This window comes from Plutella xylostella, chromosome 25 (genome assembly GCF_932276165.1).
Source record: "Plutella xylostella chromosome 25, ilPluXylo3.1, whole genome shotgun sequence".
NCBI lineage: Eukaryota > Metazoa > Arthropoda > Insecta > Lepidoptera > Plutellidae > Plutella > Plutella xylostella.
Genome location: NC_064005.1, coordinates 6,656,137 through 6,680,817, shown reverse-complemented (window position 1 = coordinate 6,680,817; position 24,681 = coordinate 6,656,137). Strand labels below are relative to the sequence as shown.

The 24,681-nt window shown below is 40.9% G+C and overlaps 1 protein-coding gene and 1 long non-coding RNA gene across 2 annotated transcripts; one reads left to right on the top strand and one right to left on the bottom strand.

The window, feature by feature from the left end:
* Window positions 1-3,146: 3,146 nt before the first annotated feature.
* LOC125490589 lies at window positions 3,147-4,417 on the bottom strand. Its single transcript, XR_007267783.1, has 2 exons — window positions 3,735-4,417; window positions 3,147-3,502 (listed from the first exon to the last, which is right to left on the bottom strand). It is a non-coding gene; the product is annotated as an uncharacterized LOC125490589 (long non-coding RNA).
* Window positions 4,418-5,672: 1,255 nt separating this feature from the next.
* LOC105384257 lies at window positions 5,673-24,379 on the top strand. The gene is made up of 7 exons (XM_048630344.1): window positions 5,673-5,814; window positions 16,403-16,426; window positions 16,889-17,094; window positions 20,550-20,679; window positions 22,870-23,034; window positions 23,415-23,599; window positions 24,008-24,379. Exons 1-7 carry the CDS (start codon window positions 5,772-5,774, stop codon window positions 24,221-24,223), a joined length of 969 nt encoding a protein of 322 aa, XP_048486301.1. The 5' UTR covers window positions 5,673-5,771; the 3' UTR covers window positions 24,224-24,379.
* Window positions 24,380-24,681: the final 302 nt, after the last annotated feature.

Below are 24,681 nucleotides of genomic sequence, written 5' to 3'. Positions count from 1 at the left end.
GAAAAAAAATCACCCCCACTTTATTTGAACGAGAGGTAAGTACTTACAGTAGGTACAAACCCCAAAAAATTTTTTTATATATTTTATTTTATTAAGTACTTACTTTATTGGACGGACAACAAAGTGATCCTATAAGGGTTCCTTTTGAGGTACGGAACTCTAATAACAATAAGGAATTTTGTACCGGTGGCCCGCAAAAAAGTGATAAGAGGTGTCGATTTTCAGCAAATTGATCAAAGTGTCAATATTTCGAAATCTATTGTACCTATTTTTATTAAGGTGTTATTATGATATTCTGGCCACTCCTGAGCTGGCCTATCAGCCCTTCAAGGCTTGACATTTACTTTTGGTTTATTTATATGGATTGTATATAGGTAATTATAAAAAAAAATACTCTAATATTTTTTTTCTAAATTTGCCGCCCCCCTAAATCTGCCGCCCTAGGCACTGGCCTTTTTGGCCTATAGGTAAATCCGCCACTGTACGTAAGTCTAAAGTGCTGTAACACACTGCTGTATGTAATGTACCCATAGGTACCTATGTACCTACTGCGTGAACTATCAATTTAATTAGGTAGTTACTTAATCATTTTACCTAGTTGGTAACAATGTAAACAATAAAGGACTAATTATGCGGCAGTCCAAAGTATCAATTCTACGAGTAGATTAAAATCTTCTAATATGTAGGTAGATATTAAATTTATATAGGTACTTAGGCAGGTAGGTACCTGCAGTACCTGGTACCTCACCTGTGCTGCTATACTACTAAGTAGGTAGTGGCTACCTCTACCTAACACTGGTCAAACTAAAAGCAAATAGTTAGGTAGTTAGTTACTGTTTATATAATCACTTAAGTAGGTACCCAATTAATAATTACATACATAGAATACTACGTCTCTAGACTTTAGCTAAATGCCTACATCCATGTAGAACAAAGCAGATCCGAGTGGATATCCCCTTCATACCTCAGACAAGGCCTATACACCTTTACTATACATGACACACATACATACATCTGCATATCACTAGTGAAAACAAAGCCACATAAACTTAAGTGGTAGTGGTAGTACATACCCAAGTGCCTAAGGATTCATAAACGAACAATAAATAAATGTATGAACCGGTCTAGTTAAAATATTAACAAATACAATATTAACAAAATTAGGTACAAAATGTTATGTGTTAGCTAACTAAGATGGTTAACCAAAGGCTAATGTTAAGAAAGTCTCAGTCCATTTGACTGCTCTATCACGACTCACGAACCTAACACGCACAGAAAAACCCTGAGGACACACAGACGTAGGTTCAAAGCAGTGTTATGCAGTCCAAGGCCCTATTCGTCAGCACCTGTGACACCGATTGTAGGTAGATCCGGCGGGATGTTTAGTGCGTAAAGTGCGTAAATCATCACGAGGATGTGTGTAACTAACTACATAAATATTGTTAAATAAGATAGCGTTTATGTTCATTTTCAGGATTCAGGCTGCATATGTATGTACCAACAAGCTTCGATTTAATAACAATAGGTGCGTCACACACATACCTAAAGTTACATAGTTTATTATACTTCCATGGTTACACATGCACAAACCACTCTGTCATTCATTCTTTTTGATACGGGGGGATCTACATATAGCAGGGTATTCGTCACAACCGTGATCTGAATTATCCAGGAATCAATCTGTACCTACCTATATAACATTCAAAAACGGCGATACAGTTCTCGGGTCTTTCGCTGACTCGCCACTTAGGGGATTACAGTCGTGAGCATTGGTGTGTATGTACAACAAGATTCCATGGATAGCCATGGAATCCGAGACTTTCAGCAGTAACTAAGATTATCTTGTTCTATTCTCAATTGTGTAGGTAGACCAGGGCAATCAATCACAACGCAACGGTTACGTTAAAATACAGTTAAGTACATAAACCAATGGTTACGTTAAAATAAATAATAAAATAGGGATCCTTATGCATGGGAGTAAGCCGTATTCTTGTAAGTATGCGGTAAGTAGATAATTTCAGGGATGTATCTGCACGCGTAGCACAGTATGGCGGTGACAAGATATAAATGACAGCTAGTTGCAACAAATTGTGTGATACCAGTTGTCCTCACAAACGCTAACATGGCCAACACGAAATAATCACTACAAGATGTGAGTTACAATTTTGACAGCGAGATTGGAAGATTTGTCTTATTTCCTAACATGGGTGTACCAATTTATCCACACATGTCTCAGTTTGACATTTGTTTAGGTAGCATTATATCACTCAAGTTCGAAGGTGGTGATAACATGTGACACAAATAATTATTTGTTTAGTTTTTGTTAATTTCATCCTTGCTCTACAAGAAGAGATGCAGGAAAGGAAAATTACTATAATGCTTATAGGGAGGATGATCCGGGACTCTAATAACCCGTTGAAAATGCTTTAAAAACAACATTTGTCAAAACACACATCCTCTTTTTTATTTGACTAAAATTATACATTAAGTATATTACTTATATGTAGCGGTGTTAGCTCAGACGGGTAAGCGCCCGCCCCTCACGGAAGAAATGTGGATTCAAAACCTGTCGCTCACATGTGCTAAGAAGTTAGATAGATAGACATTAGTTTGTTTGGAAGCAACTCAGTGCATATGTTTGCCCTTAGGAACAAACCACTGATTTTCAGTTGTCTCCCATATACTTTAAGTTTGCCTATTCACGCCAAAGTATGTAGGTAATGAAGTGGCTAATTGAATAGTTTGAATGCTAAATGTGGAGTTCACGAAATGTAAATCATATACATTGAATAGGTCCGGCACACCGGGCAGTCAGCGACTGATGCTATGATCACTGGTTGTCCTTTCTCCACAGCGACAAACCCTAGTCAGGCTTTATTATTTATCAACAACACACTAACTAAAATGAAGTGGCTAATTGAATAGTTTGAATTTTAAATGTGGAGTTCAAGAAATGTAAATCATAATATAAACTGTACATTTAATAAGTCCGGCACACCGGGCAGTCAGCGACTGATGCTAATCCTTTCTCCACAGCTACAAACCCTAGTGAGGCTTTATTATTTATCAACAACACACTAACTATAAAAAAATAAGTGGATATGCTAGCATGTACAACTAAATTAAATGGTTATAAAAATATAATATTTTCTTTAGGTAAGTAAAACATTTATTAAACTTTTAATTAATAAATTATAAAAAGTATACTATTTCACACACCATAAAAGCATATTAGGTATTCTTAGTTATCAACTATCACAATAATCACTCTGAACTTGGCTTATATCAGTCATCAAATAGGTCTCATAGTATGTATGCCAAGTTTTTCAACTTTTTCAGTTCGGTGCCGCTCCGGTTCATTGTATCACCACAAGGTTGCTGATGTCATCTGACCATCTTCAGGTGGTTTCTGCCAACAAGAGCTCTCCAACCGTGTCTAGGCCATCATTTTCTGACCGGTTTTGACCATCTTCCGTCTTGCCTACGAGCCAATTTCAATGTTCTGTAACAAACAAAAATGTTTCATTAGATTTTAGTTATACTTATGAACTAAGATTATGACTCCTATTGTCATCTTCATCATCATAGCCCATCACGTCCTCACTGCTGGGGTACGGGTTTCCTTCCAATGAATGGCCTAGTTGACCAAGTACTGCCAAGTGAAAAAAGTTTTTTGAGTTGTTTTGTGTGCATGTGCCCAATTATAATAACATGTGACTGGTACTGGCACTTACCTACTGTTTTTTCCTTCCATTGATTATACAAATATTATTCAGTCAGGCCGTGGGACAAGCATCGTAGATGATATTCTGTTGCGCCCATCAGAATCCTGCCCGAGCTTTTGTCTCAAGGCCTTCTAGCTCCTGGGGCCGGGTAAACGGTGGGTGGGTCATCAGTCAGGTGGCATGCTGTTTTGTTCTTCGTCTCATGGAGCCGGTGCATAGAAATCGTCTGCCGAAGAACTCCCAAGGAATCTGATCGTGCTTGGTCGGGAGCAAGCTCGGTCGTATATTATTTCATGTGACGACGTCCAAGAAACTCAAGAAAGTAGTTAATGAGTCCATGGGGTAGCGCAATGCAAAAATGCAATGGTAATATTATCAAAATATTTCACTCGAACGCACCAAACAGCGAAAATTTTCTTCAAATTTGACGTTTGGTGACATTTAAATTGTCAAAAAACCATAGACAATACAAACAAGAGCCACAAATGAGGGATTTTCAAAAAAAAGAACGAATGAAATACATATTTCCACAGAGCAGAAAAGTTTAAGTGTCACTGTGGCTTATATCCAATCACACAACTAAAATGAGTCCCATGTACACCCTATGCTAACATTTAAGACTGATATCAAAAAGTGACTCAATTTAATCAGTCACTTCACATGTTGTCTTATTATGGCCATACTAGCCGTGCTGTAGACATCCTAACTAATATTATAAATGCGAAAGTAACTGTGTCTGTCTGTTACTCTTTCACGCCAAAACTACTGAACGGATTTGAATGAAATTTGGTATAAGTACATATGGTCTAGACCCCGAGAAAGAACATAGGCTACATTTTATCCCGGAATTCCCACGGGAAAACTTTTAAAGGCGAAGCGAAACTTGCGGGAACAGCTAGTAGATAATAAAATAAGAATACGACGCGAGTCGCTCGGCTCCGCGCCAAAGGCCACAGCAGCGTGAGGAGTGCGAGGCCACGGGGCGCCATTACTTGCCTTCAATACTTAAGCATTTATTTTACCATCTTAATCTACCCTCAAAAAAAACTAGTCGTTGGTTGGTCCTTGCATGATTTATATCCTCTATTAACCGCTTGAATTCCTTGCAATCAGACACAATAGAATGTACACCTAACTGTCGTCAGGCGCAATATCGCGACTTCGGGACGCAAAAGGATAAGCAGCGCAGGATCTGCTGCCTTACCACCACCGACACATTACCATCTTCAGTATCTTCTATCTTCAGGTGCCATCCTATCGTAGGTCGGCTATCATTATGGCCACTGGGGCCCGGGATCTCGCAGCTCAGAACAGCTCTATGGTTGACATATGGAACCGAAATGGTGACAATCCAAAATACTTTAGCACAGGGAGGTCAACCAAGCTTTGAATGGCTGAATCATACAGCCTTTTATTGTTATCAATTGCATGCTAATTTATTTGTTGGCAACGCTTCATATAACAATTCTTATTGTGCCAAATACACCGCAATAAATCGTTTATCATACTAACCATACTTTTAACAGGGGGAATTTTGTGTGCCAAGATGTTTTTTCCCAATTTCTATCAGTCTGTCCAAGGAAAACAGATTATCATATGGCATAGAAATATCGGGCTAATAACTTATAGTTTTCGGTCTATGGTTTGGCAGTTCGGCATATCCAACTCCGAGACCAAAATTGAAAATGTTGTGTGGTTGTTGTAGAGAAACTTCTCAAACCGATTCAGTCGGGATCCCGGGATCTACCATAAGTATTTCCTCTAATCGCGGCCGCTGCTGGTCCTCTCATAAAACCTTCGGTACCGGCAACTTGTCCATCGGGCAAGCGAGCTGTAGGATGTCCATCATTCATCATGACCAGTCGTTGTAGGTACTAAAAATTTCCAGCACACAATATGCGTGCCTAACTCTGCAACAGGGCCCTCCGTTTAACTTGATTGATCTTATTGTGCACAATGGAGGCACACACTCACACCAGTCAGTGTTCGGACGCAGCCACAGAATCCTGGCTGGTAATTTAAAGCGTTCCATTTTTAAAAGTTAAAATGAGTATTTTTTTCCTTCTTCTGGCCGTTTGCTTTGTTAATGGTAAGTTAAATTAGTTATTATTGTTTATTTGTACTTAGTCAGAAGTAGTCAAATAAATTAGTACTTCTACGTGCCTGCATCTAAATTATTTATAATTTAGATAGTAAGTAGTTACTGTTTTTGAAGATTGCATGAAGATGATTTATCAGCAGTGGTAGCTCAGTCGGGTAAGCGCCCGCTTCTCATGCCAGAGATGCAGGTACGAATCCCGGCGCTGACATGTACCAATGAGTTCTTTGAATTTACCTAAGTACAATGTATACCATCCCTCTTACGGTGAAGTAAAACATCGTGAGGACCTGCATATCTAGATTAAGCACATCTATATAATAATATGTGAACCCACCAACCCGCAGTGGACCAGCGTGGTGGGAAAGGGTCCAAGCTTAGGAAGGCAGTTTAGACCTTAAAGAGAGATGAGATATGCACAACAGTTCCATTCGAGAGAGCCAGGTGCAGGTACGTACACCCCCACAGAGAATAGAATAGAAAATATTCACCCGAATTCATAAAAAAACACTTGTTACTCAGACGTAACTAGTAATAATAAGTACCTACCTATGACCTACATACATACATAATCTAGAAGTAAATAACTACAATGTAAGTACATAATATATTATGTGAGGTTTATCAGCAGGCTATTGTGAAGGAAAGAAAACAATTTTATAAGTACCTCCGACGCAGGCTTTATGCCATAAGCTGAGTGTAAGTAGACCTCACACGTACCTATACTTACCTAATATTATAATTATGTAGGTATACATATTATACTAACTGTAGAGAATTGGTCAAATATCTCACAATAAATAGAAATGATCTTCCTTCAATAGCTTTTATTATTGATCTCAAAGTTTGTTATTTTATATGTCAAATGTCATGTTACTTGTCACCGTACTTTCTTTTTATAAATCAAAAAAGGATCATCAATATTCTCCCGGCCAAAAAAAATACATAAATTTAAAAAGATACAAAATAAAATTCATTCTAACCTAACCTAACACTACTTATTAATTTAGTTAGTGGTCGCCGCAATATGCCGCCCGACGTCCGAATGTCCGCTACTCTACATAAACCGTCGGGCCCAGGGAAAACTTTAACAACCACTCCTCTAAGCCAAACATTCCTAGGTAGAGATGGATCCGCTACCAAAACCAAAGACCCCTCGACTAACAAACAATCCTGTACTCGAGACGGTCGAGGAACCAATGTGGGCAAGTACTCACGCAGCCATCGCTTCCAAAACGCGTCGGCTAACCGTTGCGCGTCTCTCCAGCACTTTCGGGAAACCTGATCACAGTTACCCAACCAGGGTACATTAGATGGTCCACCCATAAGAAAATGATTAGGTGTAAGAGATTCTGGATCACTCTCCGACACAGAGACGTGCGTCAAGGGACGTGAGTTCAGCGTGTGCTCAACCTCTGTCAGCAATGTCATCAGCGTTTCCTCCTTTGGTGCTTGTTCGTTGAGGACCGTTTTCAGCGATGTTTTAACGCTCCGCACTAATCTCTCCCAGCAGCCGCCCATGTGCGGAGCCAGCGGTGGATTAAAGCGCCACTCGATCCTTTCATTGGTCAACAATTTCGATACTTCCGATTGATCTACCTCCTTCAGTACCCTTTTAAGTTCAGTGTTCGCGCCTCGAAGTTGGTTCCGTTATCGGAATAAATGACCTTTGGGTTTCCCCTCCGGTTCATCATGCGTCTCAGCGCCATGATGGCCGAGTCAGTAGTCAAGCTGCCGGCCAACTCGATGTGCACGGCTCTGGTCGTCATGCACGTGAACAGTGCACCGTACCGTTTCTCGTGCCGTCTCCCGATCGTAACAGTCATGGGACCAAAGTAATCCAGCCCACAGTGTGCGAATACTCTGTGATGATGAGCTAATCTCGCTAATGGTAAGTCTCCTGTAGGGGGGTGTAAAGGCTGAGATTTTCGTTGACGACAAATCAAATAGCTGTGTTGAACAGCCTTGACAGTTGATCGCAGATTTATCACCCAGTACTTCTGTCTCAGATCGTTCACGACGGTTTCGGTATTCCCATGGAAGGCCTTTTCATGGTAATGACGTATCATTAATCGCGTGTACTGGTGCTTTCCGTCCAGCAGTACAGGATCAAGTGTACCCGTGTCTACGTCTTGAACCACCCTTGCTCTTCCTTTCAGTCGCAAAACTCCACTGTCGTCTATATACGAGCATAAGTTCTTAAGCTTGCTGCATTTCTCGATCGGCTTGTTCGTTTCGATTCTGGCTATATCTTCGCCAAAGCTTTCATGCTGGCTCTGTATGATCCATATGCCGACTCTCCAAAGACACTCGTGATTTATTTCGGAGCCTTTCAACAAATAAAATGACGTTAGCTGATGCTCGTATCAAACGTTACCATCTTGAGAAACGATTAATGTCAGGTAGTGGCATTGCTGGTCGGGTACGTGTCGCCATTGTATATTCAATGTCATCTAAGATAGTAGGCGGCGTAATCTTTGGCCATCTATCTTCAGTAAGTTTCAAGAAATCAGGGCCCGTCGTCCATTTGAGTTTTGTGGTGTCATGTCGCTTTGCCCTTGTCGCTTCATCGGCAACATTTAACTCGCCTGGTAACCACTTCCATTCATCTGAATTTGACAGCTCTCTGATTTCGGATATTCGATTCGAGACGAACGATTTCTTGTCTTGCGGGTTGTTCTGTAACCAGTGCCACACTACTCTGGAATCTGTCCAAAAAAAACGATCCACAATATTCAGGTCATGCTCCCTTTGAACAGTGGCGCCTAGTCGAGCACCCATGAGAGCCGCTTGAAGCTCTAGACGAGGTATGGTAATCAATTTCAATGGTGCGACTCTACATTTTCCAGCTGCAAAGGCTACCTCACCGTTGTGTCTACGCAAGTAAGCTACTGCCGAAAATGCTTGTTCTGAGGCATCCACAAAAACGTGCAGTTGAAACTGATCGAAGAGAGCGGTGGTAGCTCAGTCGGGTGAGCGCCCGCTTCTCAATCAAGAGATGCGGGTTCGAATCCCGGCGCTGACATGTACCAATGAGTTCTTTTAACTTAAGTACAATGTATACCATCGCTCTTACGGTGAAGGAAAACATCGTGAGGAAACCTGCATATCTAGATCTAGCACATCTAGATATGTGAACCCACCAACCCGCAGTGGACCAGCGTGGTGGGAAATGGTCCAAGCTTAGGAAGGCAGTTTAGACCTTGGGGATATGCACAAAGGTTCCACTCGAGAGAGCCAGGTGCAGGTACTTACACCCCCACAGAGAATAGAATAGAATAGAACTGATCGAAAACACTGAAACCATAACAACGAGGTACCATAAACTCTTCACACGACTTTAAATCTATCAGGAATTCACTCCAGGTTCGTGTAAAGGTATCACCTATTAACTCGTCCCATTTCACGCCGCTTCGCCAAAGTTGCTGCAACAAAATTTTGCCTCGAATTAACAGTGGACCAAGTAAACCTAAAGGATCGAAAACAGACATTGATATCGATTCTGAAGGCAGAAATTTTAAATTTAGCTATGTCAAAACCTTAATTGGCCATGCTACCAATTTGTGATATGTATTTTTTATAATTTATTTTGAAAATATAGACCATTTTAAGGAACTAATTTCGTTATTTTTGTATTTTATTCATTACAACTATTTTTAATATTTATTTAAATTTTGGCCGGCTGAATGTATGTATGACGTCACATAACATTACATATGCAGAATAGAATTTATCCTTGCCTGCGCCCCAAAAAACAAGCAAGTGTCTCTTAACGTCAGTGAGGCAACAGTGAGGTAGAATGTCATTGTCATCTAACTCTAAAATCATAACATTGTTAACCCCTCACCTGTCGGCGGCCATTTTTCATATTTCATCATTCAATATCGTTGTTTTCGGGATGTAGGAGAAAAATACCACAATTTGTATATATACTACATACCTACTTAATATATTATTTATTTAGATAATATCACGAGAAACAAGATTAAGTTAGGTTAAGTTCAACGATTTCAAAAGGTAAGATACGCCCGTCAGAACGTTTTGTCAAAAGAAAATGACACCCGCGCGCTAGCCCTAATTCATACAAATTATGACCGATTTATGAGATTTTAGGGCCAACACGAGGGTGCCATTTTCTAGAGCGGTTGGGCCTGTCCTTACGCTAGATATATATAAGTCAATGGTTAAGTAAGTGATAATTCGGCCAAAAAAGTTTAGACATACGAGTTATGCGAAACGAGTTTTGGTCAATAAAGATCTTCCCTAATCTTTATTGACCAAAACTCGTTTCGCATAACTCGTATGTCTAAACTTTTTTGGCCTTATATATATCTAGCGTGATGAGGATAATATAATATGTAATTCAAAATTTATTTAATTCTTTATTGCACAAAAATAAGAAATAAATGTACAAAAGGAGGGACAGGAGGTACAGCAAAACTAGTACAAAATATTATTTATATTACACTAATAAATTAAAATAATACGCTTCGTTGATCATTTTTACTATTTAATAATTTTTGAATTACCTGAATGAGGCACATTAAGGCGAATCGAGCACCAGGTTTTATAAGGATATAAAGGTCGTTTGGCAGCCGATTTAGTAGCCGATAGGTTATATGCCATCCTTGTCGTTTTTTTTTACACTTAGTTGAGGTTAAAGCAATATAAATATAGTTCACATAGGCAATATGGCTCACTTAAATACGGCAGACCAGTAACACCTTTAGAGAAGGCGGGACATAATATGTGAGCTATTTATTATCCACCTTATAAAGGTTGGTCGACAGCCGAGGGGTTAAGCTTCGGGCAAATTTCGAGAGTCAGCTTTTTCGAAATGAACAGATCTTGTTGCCATCGTAGTATCCGCTGGTTTATTATTTATTCGAAGTAGAGTTTCAAAACAAGGTAGAAAATAAATCTTCTTCTTGTAGTGCCTCTCCACCATAGGAAGTCAGCTCTTTGCAGCGCTCTGTATTCTTGGCTAGTTTAAATATTTCTTCCACGGTTTTTACACCGGTCCACTCTTTGATATTGCACAGCCACGTCAATTTCCTCCTTCCAGACCTTCTCTTTCCTTCTACTTTGCTCATTTATAAATTAAATCAATTTTTCTACTTCTAACCTCTCTGTAACAAATGGCAAAGATAAATAAACACACGCTTTGACGTTTGAGTTTGACATTAACTGTTTTTTTGTAGGCAAATGCCACAGAGTACTTTGTTAATTGGCAAATGCATTTTGTGCATAAATCCTAATTTACAAAAAATTTAAAGGGCAAATGAAGGTTATTAGTTTTTATGGTTTTTATTAAATAATTCATAAAATAGAGACTTAATTTAAAATCTGATAACTAGAAATTGTACAGAAAGCATATTCCTCGAAACGGTTTTAAGCATTCCATTCTTGTTCAGAAAGTTAGCATGGCCAATTTCTTTGTTTAAAATTCGACTCTATGATTGTTTCCGTAAATGTCATTGTATGCTAGCAAATTTTTTAGTTTGACAGCGTTAAAATTAGAATTTCTGCCTTCAGAATCAACATCATTATGACTTTAAGCATTTGACGTTTAGTGGGTTTTTGTGATCCGTCGACAATGTCTGCTTCCACCTTCTTGAAACTCAGGTCGAACCCAAGAGCATCTTTCTGTGGCTTCCATATCATTCCCAAGGTGCGCTGAGAGCTCTCCGTTTGCAATAAGCTAACCGACGGCGTCTCTGTTGGCTCAGGAAGACATTCAGGTTTATTCGATACGAAGCCTCTTATCTCGAATCCACCAGCATGGTGAATCGCAGTGACGTCGGCTACTAGTTGCTTCATCTCTTCAACTGTGTCCACGCTATCACAATAGTCATCTACATAGTGTCTTCTTTTAATAGCTATCACGGCGCGCGGATGAGATTCAGCATATTGGTCAGCATTCTTTCTAATAATGTACGTAGCAGTACACGGGGATGATTTCGCGCCAAAAATCATCGAAGTCATTTTGTACGTACGGGGAGGTTGATCTCTATTCATCCCACGCCACAAAAATAGTTGCGATTTCTGATCCTCTTCGTTTATTTTGACACGCATAAACATTTCTTTGATATCTCCCGTAACTGCTACCGCCCTCTCTCGAAAACGGAACAAAACACCAACTAATGAATTAAGAAGGTCAGGGCCTGCTAGCAACTCCGTATTCAGAGAAATGCCTTTTGTTTCTGCTCTCGCATCATGCACTAGGCGAAGCTTTCCCGGTTTAGACGGATTGCGTACTCCGAAATGTGGCAAGTACCAAAGTCTCGGGCCGGCCAAAGTTTCATGGACTTCTTCTGCATAATGTTTTTCCAGTAAATTATCCACCTGCTTCGAATAGTCAATCGAGAAAGCGGGGTCAACGTCCATCATCCTCTCTATCACCTTCAGTCGCTGCACTGCGCTCCCTTTATTCTCCGGCAGAGCGACGTCATCCGATCTCCACAGCAGCCCGGTCTCCCATCTGTCACCGATCTTCCTGGTCTTCGCGTCGAGAATACTCATAGCTCGCTGTTCACCTGGTGAAAACTTATCATTCTCCTCATGTTTTACACCAAGGCTATCGACACGAAAATAATCATTAACCAATTCATGTAATTCGACGTCAGCTTCAGAGTGATGGAGATGGTTTGTGAATTCTTTGTTTACCTTACAACTAGATGATACGAATCCGTGAAGTACCCAGCCTAGGTTAGTCCGCGAAGCAACAGGCTCGTTCGCTCGTCCTTCTCGGTTCTCTCTTATCAATATCAGCTGTAAATAATCCTGGCCAATTAGAATCTCCGGATAGCCATCATACTCCTCTAGCGGCACATCCTGTAAATGTAGACAACTTTCTATTAATTTTCTATCGACCTTTTGTGTGGGCAAGCGGAGTGAGTCTACAGTACGTATTTTCGGCAAATAAAAGGAACCCGTAGAAGTGTGTAACGTCACGGCAACTGCAAGGCTATCGTTCTCTCTTTTCGTTTCGCCGACAGCGCCCTGCAAATTAAGGTTCACGCGAGGACCCTCTGCACCAATTTTTTCAGCTAGGCGGGAGTCTATCAAGCTTATGGTAGACCCCCCGTCTATCATGACACACGTGCGGACGCTACCAGCAGGACCCTCCACATTGACAGGTAAAACTCCTACATACCTCCGCCCCTCTTGTTCGGGTTTAGTCCATAAGTTGGCCGTAGTCTCAGTCGTTTTATCATTATCGCCATTAGACTGCTTACTTTTGGTCCAATTTAGCCAGTCTTCGCGATGAAGCAATGTGTGGTGCCCACGACTACACGTGGCACATTGACGTCTGGACCTGCAGCGCTCACGTCGATGTTTGGGGCTGAAACATTTGAAACACAGCTTCTTATTACAAATCCAGTCCCATCTCTCGTCCACAGACCTAGCACTAAATGGAGAACAGCTGTCCAAGTCGTGACCATCTTTCTCGCAGAAGGGACAGTATGGTCGTGTTGTGTCGGTCTGCCCACCGCGCTTCTGAAAGGAAACTGCATTGATCGAAGCCATATTAGTCGCATTGGTCGCACCGGGATCGGAATAATCATCGACCATCGCGAGCACAGGATGACGGCCAAAACCTGAGGAAAAAGTCTTAGTCTTTAGTTGCGGCTCCATTACCCCAGCCCTACACACTAGTTCGGCCTCACGCATCAAATAATCGGATAATGCGGCTAATTTCGGACGGCGGGCGGCATCTTGGGTAACGCTATAATCTATCCACCTATAAACTAAGTTCTCAGTTAATTTATTTACAATTTCCATTACCAAATCCGGGCTGTATAAATAATCTGAACAGTTGGTCGCTGTGATTGCAGCTAAACAATTCGAAACTTAGTCGCGAGCGTCACTAACTCCGTCCTAGAGCCACTTAGCTTCGGTATTTTCTTTATTTCTCCAATAATCTTCTGCACTATAAGATCTGGTCTTCCAAAGCGCATTTCGAGGGTCTTCATGATCTTGTGGCGACATCTATAATGAATACGCGCAAGCATAGAAGTTAAGATATAGATCCAGCAAAGAGATATCAAGGACGACCAACAGATGGCATGGAAGAGAGTGAAAGCAAAATACCAAATCCTACATCGCGGTATCTAAGAATTACAGCTACTCAGTATATATACAGAATCCCGACATGTAACCGTCGGGCAGTTGCCCACCAAGCTAAACCGCCCAGCTTGGTCGGAGGATCCTCCCTTTTCAATGGAGGAGTGGCAACACCTTCGCTCCTCCATATTGGTGACCCCTACAACCTGAACACGACCTGATGATGACCATGCAGAACAGCAGCAGCAGAACATCTTCCACCATGTCGATGACCTCACAGACGATCAGCAGACCTTCCAGCAGCTACAAGATGAAGTCCAGCAGTACCATCACCCCCACAGCATCCTTCAGCAGCCACCCGAGTCAACCAGCTTGCAGATTCCATGGGCACCGTGACCACCAGCTTGCAGCGGAAATGCGCGAGCCTGGTCACACCCTCGAGCAGACAGACTGTAGCGACCTTGCAGTGCACTTCGGCCAGCCGTAGCAGCGTCGGTCCAGGGTCCACCTCTCCTGGTCGAAGAAGCATTGGGGCAACGCACCGGAACAGTCGTAGCAGAGCGATCCTTGCAGTCCACTTCAAGCCGGTACGATCGAGCGTCAACTCTCCCGGTTGGAGCTGGATTGGGGACATCGCCACGCGCCTAACCATGCACTACTCTTCAAGCCGGTACGATCGAGCGTCAACTCTCCCGGTTGAAGACGAAGTGGGGTTACGGCGAATGAAGACCGCACACAGTCCTGAAAGGCGGACTAGCGGCAATCTAGCCTGGTGAACAAGACAAATACAGATGCACTGAAGAATATCGACCTACGGTCTCGGGGGGGAGTGATGTGGCGACACCTATAATGAATACGCGCAAGCATAGAAGTTAAGATATAGATCCAGCAAAGAGATATCAAGGACGACCAACAGATGGCATGGAAGAGAGTGAAAGCAAAATACCAAATCCTACATCGCGGTATCTAAGAATTACAGCTACTCAGTATATATACAGAATCCCGACATGTAACCGTCGGGCAGTTGCCCACCAAGCTAAACCGCCCAGCTTGGTCGGAGGATCCTCCCTTTTCAATGGAGGAGTGGCAACACCTTCGCTCCTCCATAATCTCTTGGGCCGAGGACACGGTGATGATGCGGGCCGCTACCGTCTCCCACGCCTCTCCACGCAGGCATCTCTGTAGGCGGGCTACGTTTTCGTCTTCCGAGTACTGGCCTATTCTAGTCGTCGACTCGAAGGCGTGTTTGAAACGCAGCCATTCGAGTGCATCGCCAGAGAACGTAGGCAGGTCTCTGGCTGACAGGCGGCCTAGCAATTTGTCACTTCGATTCGCTTCAGGCTTGGGCGAGTGATTTTGATTAAGCCAATGTACCACTCGTGAAAGCGAGGCACGACTTGAGGCCTTCTCCACTCGTGAGAGCGAGGCACGACTTGAGGCCTTCTCCACCTCCTCGACCTCTATTTGGGCCTTTTCCTCCTCTAGTCCAGCCTCTATCCTTGCGCGCTCAGCCTCCAGGCGCCGTTGCTCCAACTGTCGTTGCTCTTCCAGGCGCCGTTGTTCAATTTCCAGCCGTCTCTCCTCCAGCTCGGCAAGCTCTCGAGCCGCCCGAGCCTCCGCCAGCCGGCGCATGGTCGCGGCGCTGGAGCGCGCGCTCGATGATCGATCGGAGCACGGCACCCTCGGCTGTTGGTCGTCAGGCCTACTTTCTTGGTCAGCACTTACTTCATTTTTGTTTAATCTAGCACTACGGCGTAGTGGTCGATCCATGCCGGACTCGATTGGACCACAAATGTAGAGAATTGGTCAAATATCTCACAATAAATAAAAATGATCTTCCTTCAATAGCTTTTATTATTGATCTCAAAGCATTGACATATATATTACTGCGTAAGGACAGGCCAAACCACTCAAGAAAATGGCACCCGCGCGTTGGCCCTAAAATATACATTTTAGGGCCAACGGTCCTCAGTCGACAGTTGTCTGTGACGGAGAGATGAGTCTTTGTTTCTTGTGTAAATATGCCTATTTTTGTTGTGGAAGGCTACAAAAACTATGATACGAAGGTCAAAAAGGAATATGGAATATCGTATCATCCTTAATTAATAAATAAACACATTTTAAAGCGATAATTATTTTACTACCAAAGTCTACAATGGCCGCACGATGTAACCTTGTACGGACGTCCGCATGCAACTCACTCATATTATTATGTACCTACTGTCCGGTGACGGTAAAATATGAACGCACGTACAAGGTTGTGTCGTCAGGATAAGTAGCCCGGCTCTGACATAGTTCCAACAAATTATGACAGATGGCAGTTATTTTGCTTGTATGAAGAAGGTTTGAGTAGGTAAAATGTTCTGAAGGGCGTATCCTTCCTTTTGAAATCATTGTCTCAAAGTTTGTTATTTTATATGTCAAATGTCATGTTACTTGTCACCGTACTTTCTTTTTATAAATCAAAAAAGGATCATCAATACTAACCTTTATCTTTCTATGATTGTTTCAGGTGTTAAGTACGATGGGCTGAGAGGTAAGAAATTAGCATGTCCAATCACCTTTATATTTTATATACTTACCTAGTCCTTAATCAACTATACAGGGTGTTGCAAAAAGGGTGTACTAAGCCAAAAGGGGGTATTCCCTTTCGATAGAAACTTTGTTTGTCACGTGACTTTTTTACTATGAAGTTTCTTTTTTGTGAATTTTCAAAACTTGTAGAATAAAAGTTGTTCAGGATGACCCCCTAAGTCTCCCCCTTTCGGCTTAGCATACCCTTTTTGCAATATCCTGTATTCATGAACACAGTACCCTAGCATTATTGCTAAGTATACCCTAAAATAGGCCCCATCGTCCTGTTTATTATCACGATGTTCAATCACTTAATGATACCTACAGTATCTTTGTAAATTTCATAAGTAGCTAGATGAAGGTGGACCGTAGACGTACTTAACCAACGCATCAACTTCGCATAACAACATTCTGACCCCTACAGTAAAATTCGGCTGGTCGGACGCGCTCGCCAACAAAGAGTACTTCTTCAAGTTGCCTCGCACGGCGCTGGAGGCCGAGGGGCTGGAGTGGACGCGAACGGAGCGCCCGCCCGGGCCCCTGCCCGAGCTGCGGATGTACTGCCTCCAGGGCAGGGCTGTGTGCCCGCTGTATGATGCTGCCGGGTTCGTTGCTGGCCTGCAACTTGCTGTGAGTGCTGTTGTCATGATTGTTTTCCTTAATGTTGATTTTTCAAGAAGAAGGCTGTATTCTGATACAGCCTTCTTCTTCCGTGCGTCAAGGCGCATTCCTAACCGGCAGGCGCCGTAGCCGTATCGGCCGGAGGACATCATCAAAGTAAATATACGGCGTGACGTTTTTAGTTCTTTCATCTTTCATGTTTATTTATTTTTTTGCACATCTTTGTACCAGTTTTCCTGTACCTCCTGTAGGTTGGCTGGTAGAAAATGCTCTTAGCATTAAGCCCACCTTTTGTACATTTATTTTATATTTGTGCAATAAAGAATTAAATAAATAAATAAATAAAATATAAAAATGTCATCATAAAACGGTGTGCATAAAAGGAGATTCCTCGCTGCATGTTCCTACTCCTACGTACTTTGGTCCACGACTGACGTATACCTTGATCTTTAATTCGGCGGAATTCTGACAGTTATCTACTTTTGACATGTCAGAAATCACAAACCTTTTTTGGCTGAGCCCTTTTTTCAATACGAGTCTGGAGGGCCACTACCAAAATCAAACGAACGAACGAACAAGAGCTCGGCTCTATCTCGTTGTATTAAGCGTGCCGATTGCGTGACAATTCTTGTTCGTTCGTTCGTCGATTTAGAGAGTGACCCCAATGAACATCTAGGTCTAAACTACTCTATACATTTTATTTGTTAGTGAATGTATCAATTTTATTAAGTGCGGCCCTCCAAATTAAAAGGGGATTTACCTACGGTGGGTAATAATTACGTCCCTTTACATCACAAAAATAATAAACATACTTCATTAAAGTACATATAAATTAAGGTTAAGGAAAAAAGAAATAATATAAATTAATAAATAAAGAAAAAATATAATTGATTATTAAAATATCTAATCGATTATTAAATAATAATAAGAGCGGTGGTAGCTCAGTCGGGTAAGCGCCCGCTTCTCACGCAAGAGATGCGGGTTCGAATCCCGGCGCTGACATATACCAATGTTCTTTTAACTTAAGTACAATGTATACCATCGCTCTTACGGTGAAGGAAAACATCGTGAGGAAACCTGCATATCTAGATTTAGCACATCTAGATATGTGAACCCACCAACCCGCAGTGGACCAGCGTGGTGGGAAATGGTCCAAGCTCAGCGAAGCAGTTTAGACCTTGGGGATATGCACAGCACAAAGGTTCCACTCGAGAGAGCCAGGTGCAGGTACTTACTTACATCCCCAAAGTATCTAATCCCATCCCATAATCCCATAAAATATCTAATCATTATTAATACTAACCGATTATGATGAAACTTAGACTGCTCAATGTACCTAAGCCATTAAAAAATTAATAGTGGCAATCGGTTCAATCGTTTCGGAGATATGCGTGGACAAACATTATAAACATACATACATCTATAAAATTTTGCAAGTATATTTGTTTGTTGTGCAGTTCCAATAATCTTACATAAGTACATACGAGTATGTACCGAATAGAGAATCTTTTTTTGAAATCGATTAAAAAGGTTTACTATCCCTGAATTTAGTAAGAAGTGATGCCAGCTAAAGAATAAAATAAAGTAATTAATATGAATTCGATACATTATCTGTCATTTAATTTTTTTATTGCCCAGAAATGGATCCAAATTTTTCCTTTTTTCGGTTAAGAGCTTTTTAAGTAGCATCACTTTTAAAATGTCAGAATTCCGTCGAATTAAAGATCCAGGTATAGCTTATCTGACTGGCCGATCAGTGCGCCACTGTTTTTCATGCTCTGAAATGTGTCGTTTCAGTAAAGGTTCGATGACTGAAAAGGTAGTGTTCGGTTGATTTTATGATGTTATGTAAGTTGTAATAAGTTCCTAAGCATTAACCTTTTGAGTCCCGTAGTCGCGATATCGCGGCGAAAAGCAATAAATTTCTATTGTGTCTGATTTCACAGTATTCTACCGGTTAAATTGATTGAAATCAATTAAGTAGGTTTTGTGTAGATATAGCTACACGTTTTATAAGATAGACCGGTAATCAGGCAAACTACCTTAGGTAGGTACCAACTGGGTTTGTTAATTAGTGTTTGTTGTTGATTAAAATTGTAATCTGAGATTGAATATGGATAATTTTTAAATAGAGTAAACAGTCTAAAGTCTGAAGTCCGATATGTGCCTTTTTACCTATTTTAGTACTTACTTACTTACTTATTACTAGTAAACATGTTTGTGGTCCCAGTATTATGGGGAAATGTACAAACGTCTTTGGCCTGTTATGGTATCTGTTCCACTTCAAGGAGCCATAAAGGCTTTGACTTTCTAAGAATAGATTCAAGCATATCCAAATCTAGAGCCAAATATATCCTATTTCCCTACAAACATAAGTTTTCATAGCTACAGGCGCTAGTGTGGGCCGAGCCACTGAACCGTGGTGCCGATATTTCCAAATCACTGCGCTTTTTACTCAAACCGCTAACTTTATGTATACCGTATACCCAGATAGCTTTGTCTCGCTCTTAGTATTCACAATAAATACTACGTTATATTTAAGTACCTAGGTACCAGAGTACCCACTTTTTTTTTTGATGCAACATATCTTATCAATACGATCCTATGTAATTAATGTATCAGCCTATGATACATAAGTACCTACTTTTGTTCATCAAAATGAAAATATAAATATAGTTAGTTACTTCGGTACATGTCCCTTGGAAACAAAATTGATTAGGTACTTACTGTTTATGTTTAGTAGTGCAGGATCAGGTTACAGTCGTTCATAGAGGCAGCAGATGAATAAAAGTTTTGCCAAATTACTTAGAAACGGAAAGAGGATTTATCTCTAAAGCATTAAAAAAAGCTCTATTGCTTTCCTATCATTATGATAAATACTTACTTAAGTACAGAAATCACTTGAAAATGTGCCCATAAAAGTGAGATGAATTTAAATTATTATTTAGGTAGGTATATACCTATCATGTATCATCATCCAACCCACGTCAACAGCAGTTCATGCTCAAGGAGCTCGCAACACACATGTTCTATAGTAAATATTGTGCAAGTACTTATGTATCATGTACCTAAGTGGATTCAAAGTGATGGTCAATGCGAAGCAGTCAGCCGCGGCCACTTATGTAATTTACTATAATGATATCAGATCATCATTTTGTCATCTTGCAAGGGTCTCGAACTATCTGGACCGTCTCGTTACAATGTTCAGAAGCTTCACTTTTTATTAACGATAATGATATATTAAATGAACAAAAAAAAACGAATAAATACTGAAAATACGCGTCTGCGTAGGGTTCACAAGTTTTCAAACAGTTAGGCACTCACATTCATGATAGCTATCTATGATTTAAAGTGGTCAATGTGGAAAACTTTTTACCAATGTAATAATAGAACGATAGAAATCCCTACATCTATCATCAAACCACACTAGTTTACAAACATTGAGCATTCACATAATGTTCTAGTTGCCAGTGGAAAACTTCGAGTCGCTGGCCATCAAGCCTGAGAAGAAGTTCACCAAGTGGTCGGCGCCGGGGACGCTGGGGGACCCCGCGCGGGACTACTGGACCACCACGCAGTACTTCGTGTCGGAAGGTGAGATCAGCCAGACCCTGAAGCACTAGATCATGAGCTAACATAGACAGCCCTGTTAGATTCGAACTCGACCCAGTGCTACGTTTCTGGAGAGTTGTCTTACTTATCTTTGTTCTCTGGAGATTTTTTTATTTTTTTTTTTTATAATTTATTTTATTATTTCCCAAAAAATACACAATCAATTTAGATAGTAAATCTCCCAAACTACAATATAGTTTAGCGGGAGAGGACTCGCTAGGTATATAACAATATGCATAATCTTAAGTAGGTATATTTAACTTACACTAAATTACTTATTTCTAATGTAGGTAACAGGCCACTAGGTAAGTACTTTTCAATGTTTACATATATTTATGGTGTTATTAACAAAAAAAGATTTTAATTTTTCTTTTACAACTTTTTTGGATACATCAGCTTTTAGTGTTAGATCTCTGGGGAGTTCGTTAAAGATTTTAGGCACAATGTACTCTTTGGTCCGTTTTCCATAGAAGTTATTAACTTTCGACGACCGAATGGCGTAGTGGTTAGTGACCCTGACTACTGAGCCGATGGTCCCGGGTTCGATTCCCGGCTGGGGCAGATATTTGTTTAAACACAGATATTTGTTCTCAGGTCTTGGATGTGCCCGTAAAATGGCAATAGGCCCGCCCCCTATTACATTGGGACTAACATAATACTCTGGCGAAAAGTGGGTGCAGCAATGCACCTCTGCCTACCCCGCAAGGGAGTACAGTAGTACAAGGCTACAAGGCGTGAGTGCGTGTTTTTTTTTTTTTTTTTTTTATTAACTTTCGGCACCAGTAGGCTATCTATTTCAGCTTGTCTAGTTGGATAGTTATACTTGCGTGGTTTTTTATAGTCATCACGCCAATACTCCTACAATTTTACAAACTTTAAATAGCAATTCGTAGTTGTTTTTACATTCTTTCCGGGTCTTATCATCTGTTAATGTCTTTAGGAACTGTTTTTGAAGTGATTTAATCTTATTAGTATGATAATAATAATAATAAAATAATAATAAATTTCTTTATTAGATTCAAAAAAGTACAAGTTACTAAAACTAAGATCCCTAGCTCCCCCACTAGGATACCCTGTGTTGGGGGGGCCAGTCTCTTTCGTTCTTGATACATTGTAATAGTTAATTATAAGGTATAAGTGAGACTTATCAAAGATATAAATAAGCAATAATAATGTAGGTAACTTAGAATTGTACATATTTTTTGTATCTTATCATCTTAATTTATAGTTATTATTTGATGATGTTTGTGTATGGGTTTGTGTGTAAGTGTGTGTGTGTATGTGTATGTGTATGTGTATGTGTATGTGTATGTGTATGTGTATGTGTATGTGTATGTGTATGTGTATGTGTATGTGTATGTGTATGTGTATGTGTATGTGTATGTGTATGTGTATGTGTATGTGTATGTGTATGTGTATGTGTATGTGTATGTGTATGTGTATGTGTATGTGTGTGTGTGTGTGTGTGTGTATGTGTATGTGTATGTGTATGTGTATGTGTATGTGTATGTGTATGTGTATGTGTATGTGTATGTGTGTGTGTATGTATGTACGTGTGTGTGTGTGTGTGTGTGTGTGTGTGTGTGTGCGAGTTAGAGAGAGTGCGTAAGTGTGAGTATGTGAGAAGAGTTTGAATATGTTAGTGCATGTAAAGTATATGTAATGTAAGTTTGAGTTTGAGGGTGTGTTTATTACTGTGCGTGGAAATAATGAATTGAAAGATTCACTTTAGAGGAACAAGAATTCGTTCAGTTTGATGAGTAACAAATGTTGACCCGTAGGCACCCGCACCATAGCCTACAATAGATTCAACTAGAGCGTAGTATAAAGAATATAGTATACTTCGAGGTGTAGTATACTTTCGCTCTATCTATTTTGTCCGCTGTGTATCAGATAGAAAAATCCAGTGTTTTATTGAATGTTCGATAATATGCCATCCAAACTTTTTGCTTGACCCAACCCAAAACTACATTGGCTGAAGTACCTACATTAACTATAAGCTCGTCTATAACCTCTGATTGCCTTCTGCGTAGTCCATAGATGTCTGGTGCTTGCTTATACTAATATGACACTGCCGTGAGGATTTACAGTCACGCCGAAATACAAACAGACCAAGCACCTTCAAAACTATCAACCCAAAGACCTCCTAACAAATCCTCTTCTCCCCTGCAGAGTCCATGAAGGCGGGCGCAGGTCCTCAACTAGAGAACGGGGAGACGCTACAGGACGGCGCCGTGTGGGTGAAGGGGCAGGACGGGGTGCTGCTGCGCGTGCCCAGCACGGAGCAGGAGCTCAACACCACCGCCTTCAAGAAGCAGAACTGCATACCTAACATGGGTGAGCTTAGCGCGATAAATACAGGCTTTCAGAACTGCATACCTAACATGGGTGAGCATCTAATTGTGATAAAGGAAAAGCTTTTGAGAGCGTGGTGAAGGGATTGCTCAGTCAGATTAGCGTCAGTTGCTGGATAATGATAGTTACTTTAGGGGTTCCTTTCGTGCGCTCCGGTTTTGTTAATGGGTGAGCTGATAAACTATCGAAAGACATAATGATAGTCAATGGTGCAGGAAAACCGAACAGTGTTCTTATTAGCGCTGGACGATGACCTTAGATAGGTTGCCAGAAATGGCCAATAGGGAAGACGCTCCTTGAGAGACCTATATCCACCAGATTCTTCATGATCAGGATATAAAATTCGCCTCTGTTTCTTCCAGGAACCCACTACTACTACAACATGACGCCGCAGATGAAGTGCGAGGACTTCCTGCCGTGGTTCGCGCTGGTATCCCGCGGAGACCTGGTGGGCACCGGCTTCCAGATGTTCGGGAAGCTCACCAAGCCGCCGGCGAAGCTGATCGACTGGTTCGAGCGACCGCCGTCCCCCAAGAAGAGCGCTGATGTGAGTTAGAAGTAGGCCACAAGGCAGGTTAGGTTGAAGTGTTTTGACATTCTTGAAGGATAAAAGATATACAACCAGAGATCGGTAATTGTCTAGGTATAGAACGGAATGGAAGAAGCCTGCCTCATCCAAGCACTGTATCTGCTGCTGTCTCCAGGGTTGTTTTACGACCGCCACCATAACCATATGGCTATCATTCTAAATATCTTATAAGTATAGTGTTCATGCTATAACTAATTACGTACACATTTCCAAGGAATACGTCCATATTACAGTAGCTCTAGCTCTGTAGCTAGTGCGGAGGTGGATACAAAAATGGATTTAAGATATTTTTATTGTTTGTCCTCAAATAAAACTAGTAAGTTTGTAGGTATGTATTAAAACCCCAAATAAAATTTCATCTTGCAGATAACAATACCCCTAGCCCCGCCGTGCCTCGGCGAGTGGGCACAATCCTACGGTGTGGTCTCCCTCCACATCTATTACATCGACGAGCCGTGGAAGATCAAGTGTGAGACTGGAGACAGCATCAGGCCAGCCCCGGCCCTGGACCGGTTCATGCTCAACGGATACCGCTACGCCAGCCAAGTCGCTGATGAGTTCAAAAAACTGTTCAGTGGATAAGTGTGCTGTGTGTTGAATAGAATTTGCAGAATGTTTTAAGTACGTTTGTCTACCTTATTGCTATTGCGCCCGTTTTTTGTCCTATCTGCAATGCGTAAGTGTGTATAATTAATAATAGTAAAGTATTAAATATAAAAAATACCTAACTACCTTTTTTAATTATCTATCATTTAAATGCTAATAGCTTATTATAATTATTTATAAGTACTTACTTAATTGAACTGAAACCTGAAAACAAGTTGATAAAAATAAAAACTCTATTAATTTTGATATGATATGATAGCAGATACTGGCTGATACCAAAACGTAGGTAATTGATTGATCTATCGTTTGTTTTTTTCCTAAGATTTTTTAAATTTCGTATGGAATAATTTTATGCGATACAACAAGGATGCAACAAACATCTTCTCATTTAAATTTATGAGTATAAGGAAGTATTTTATGTTAACAATAAGCTT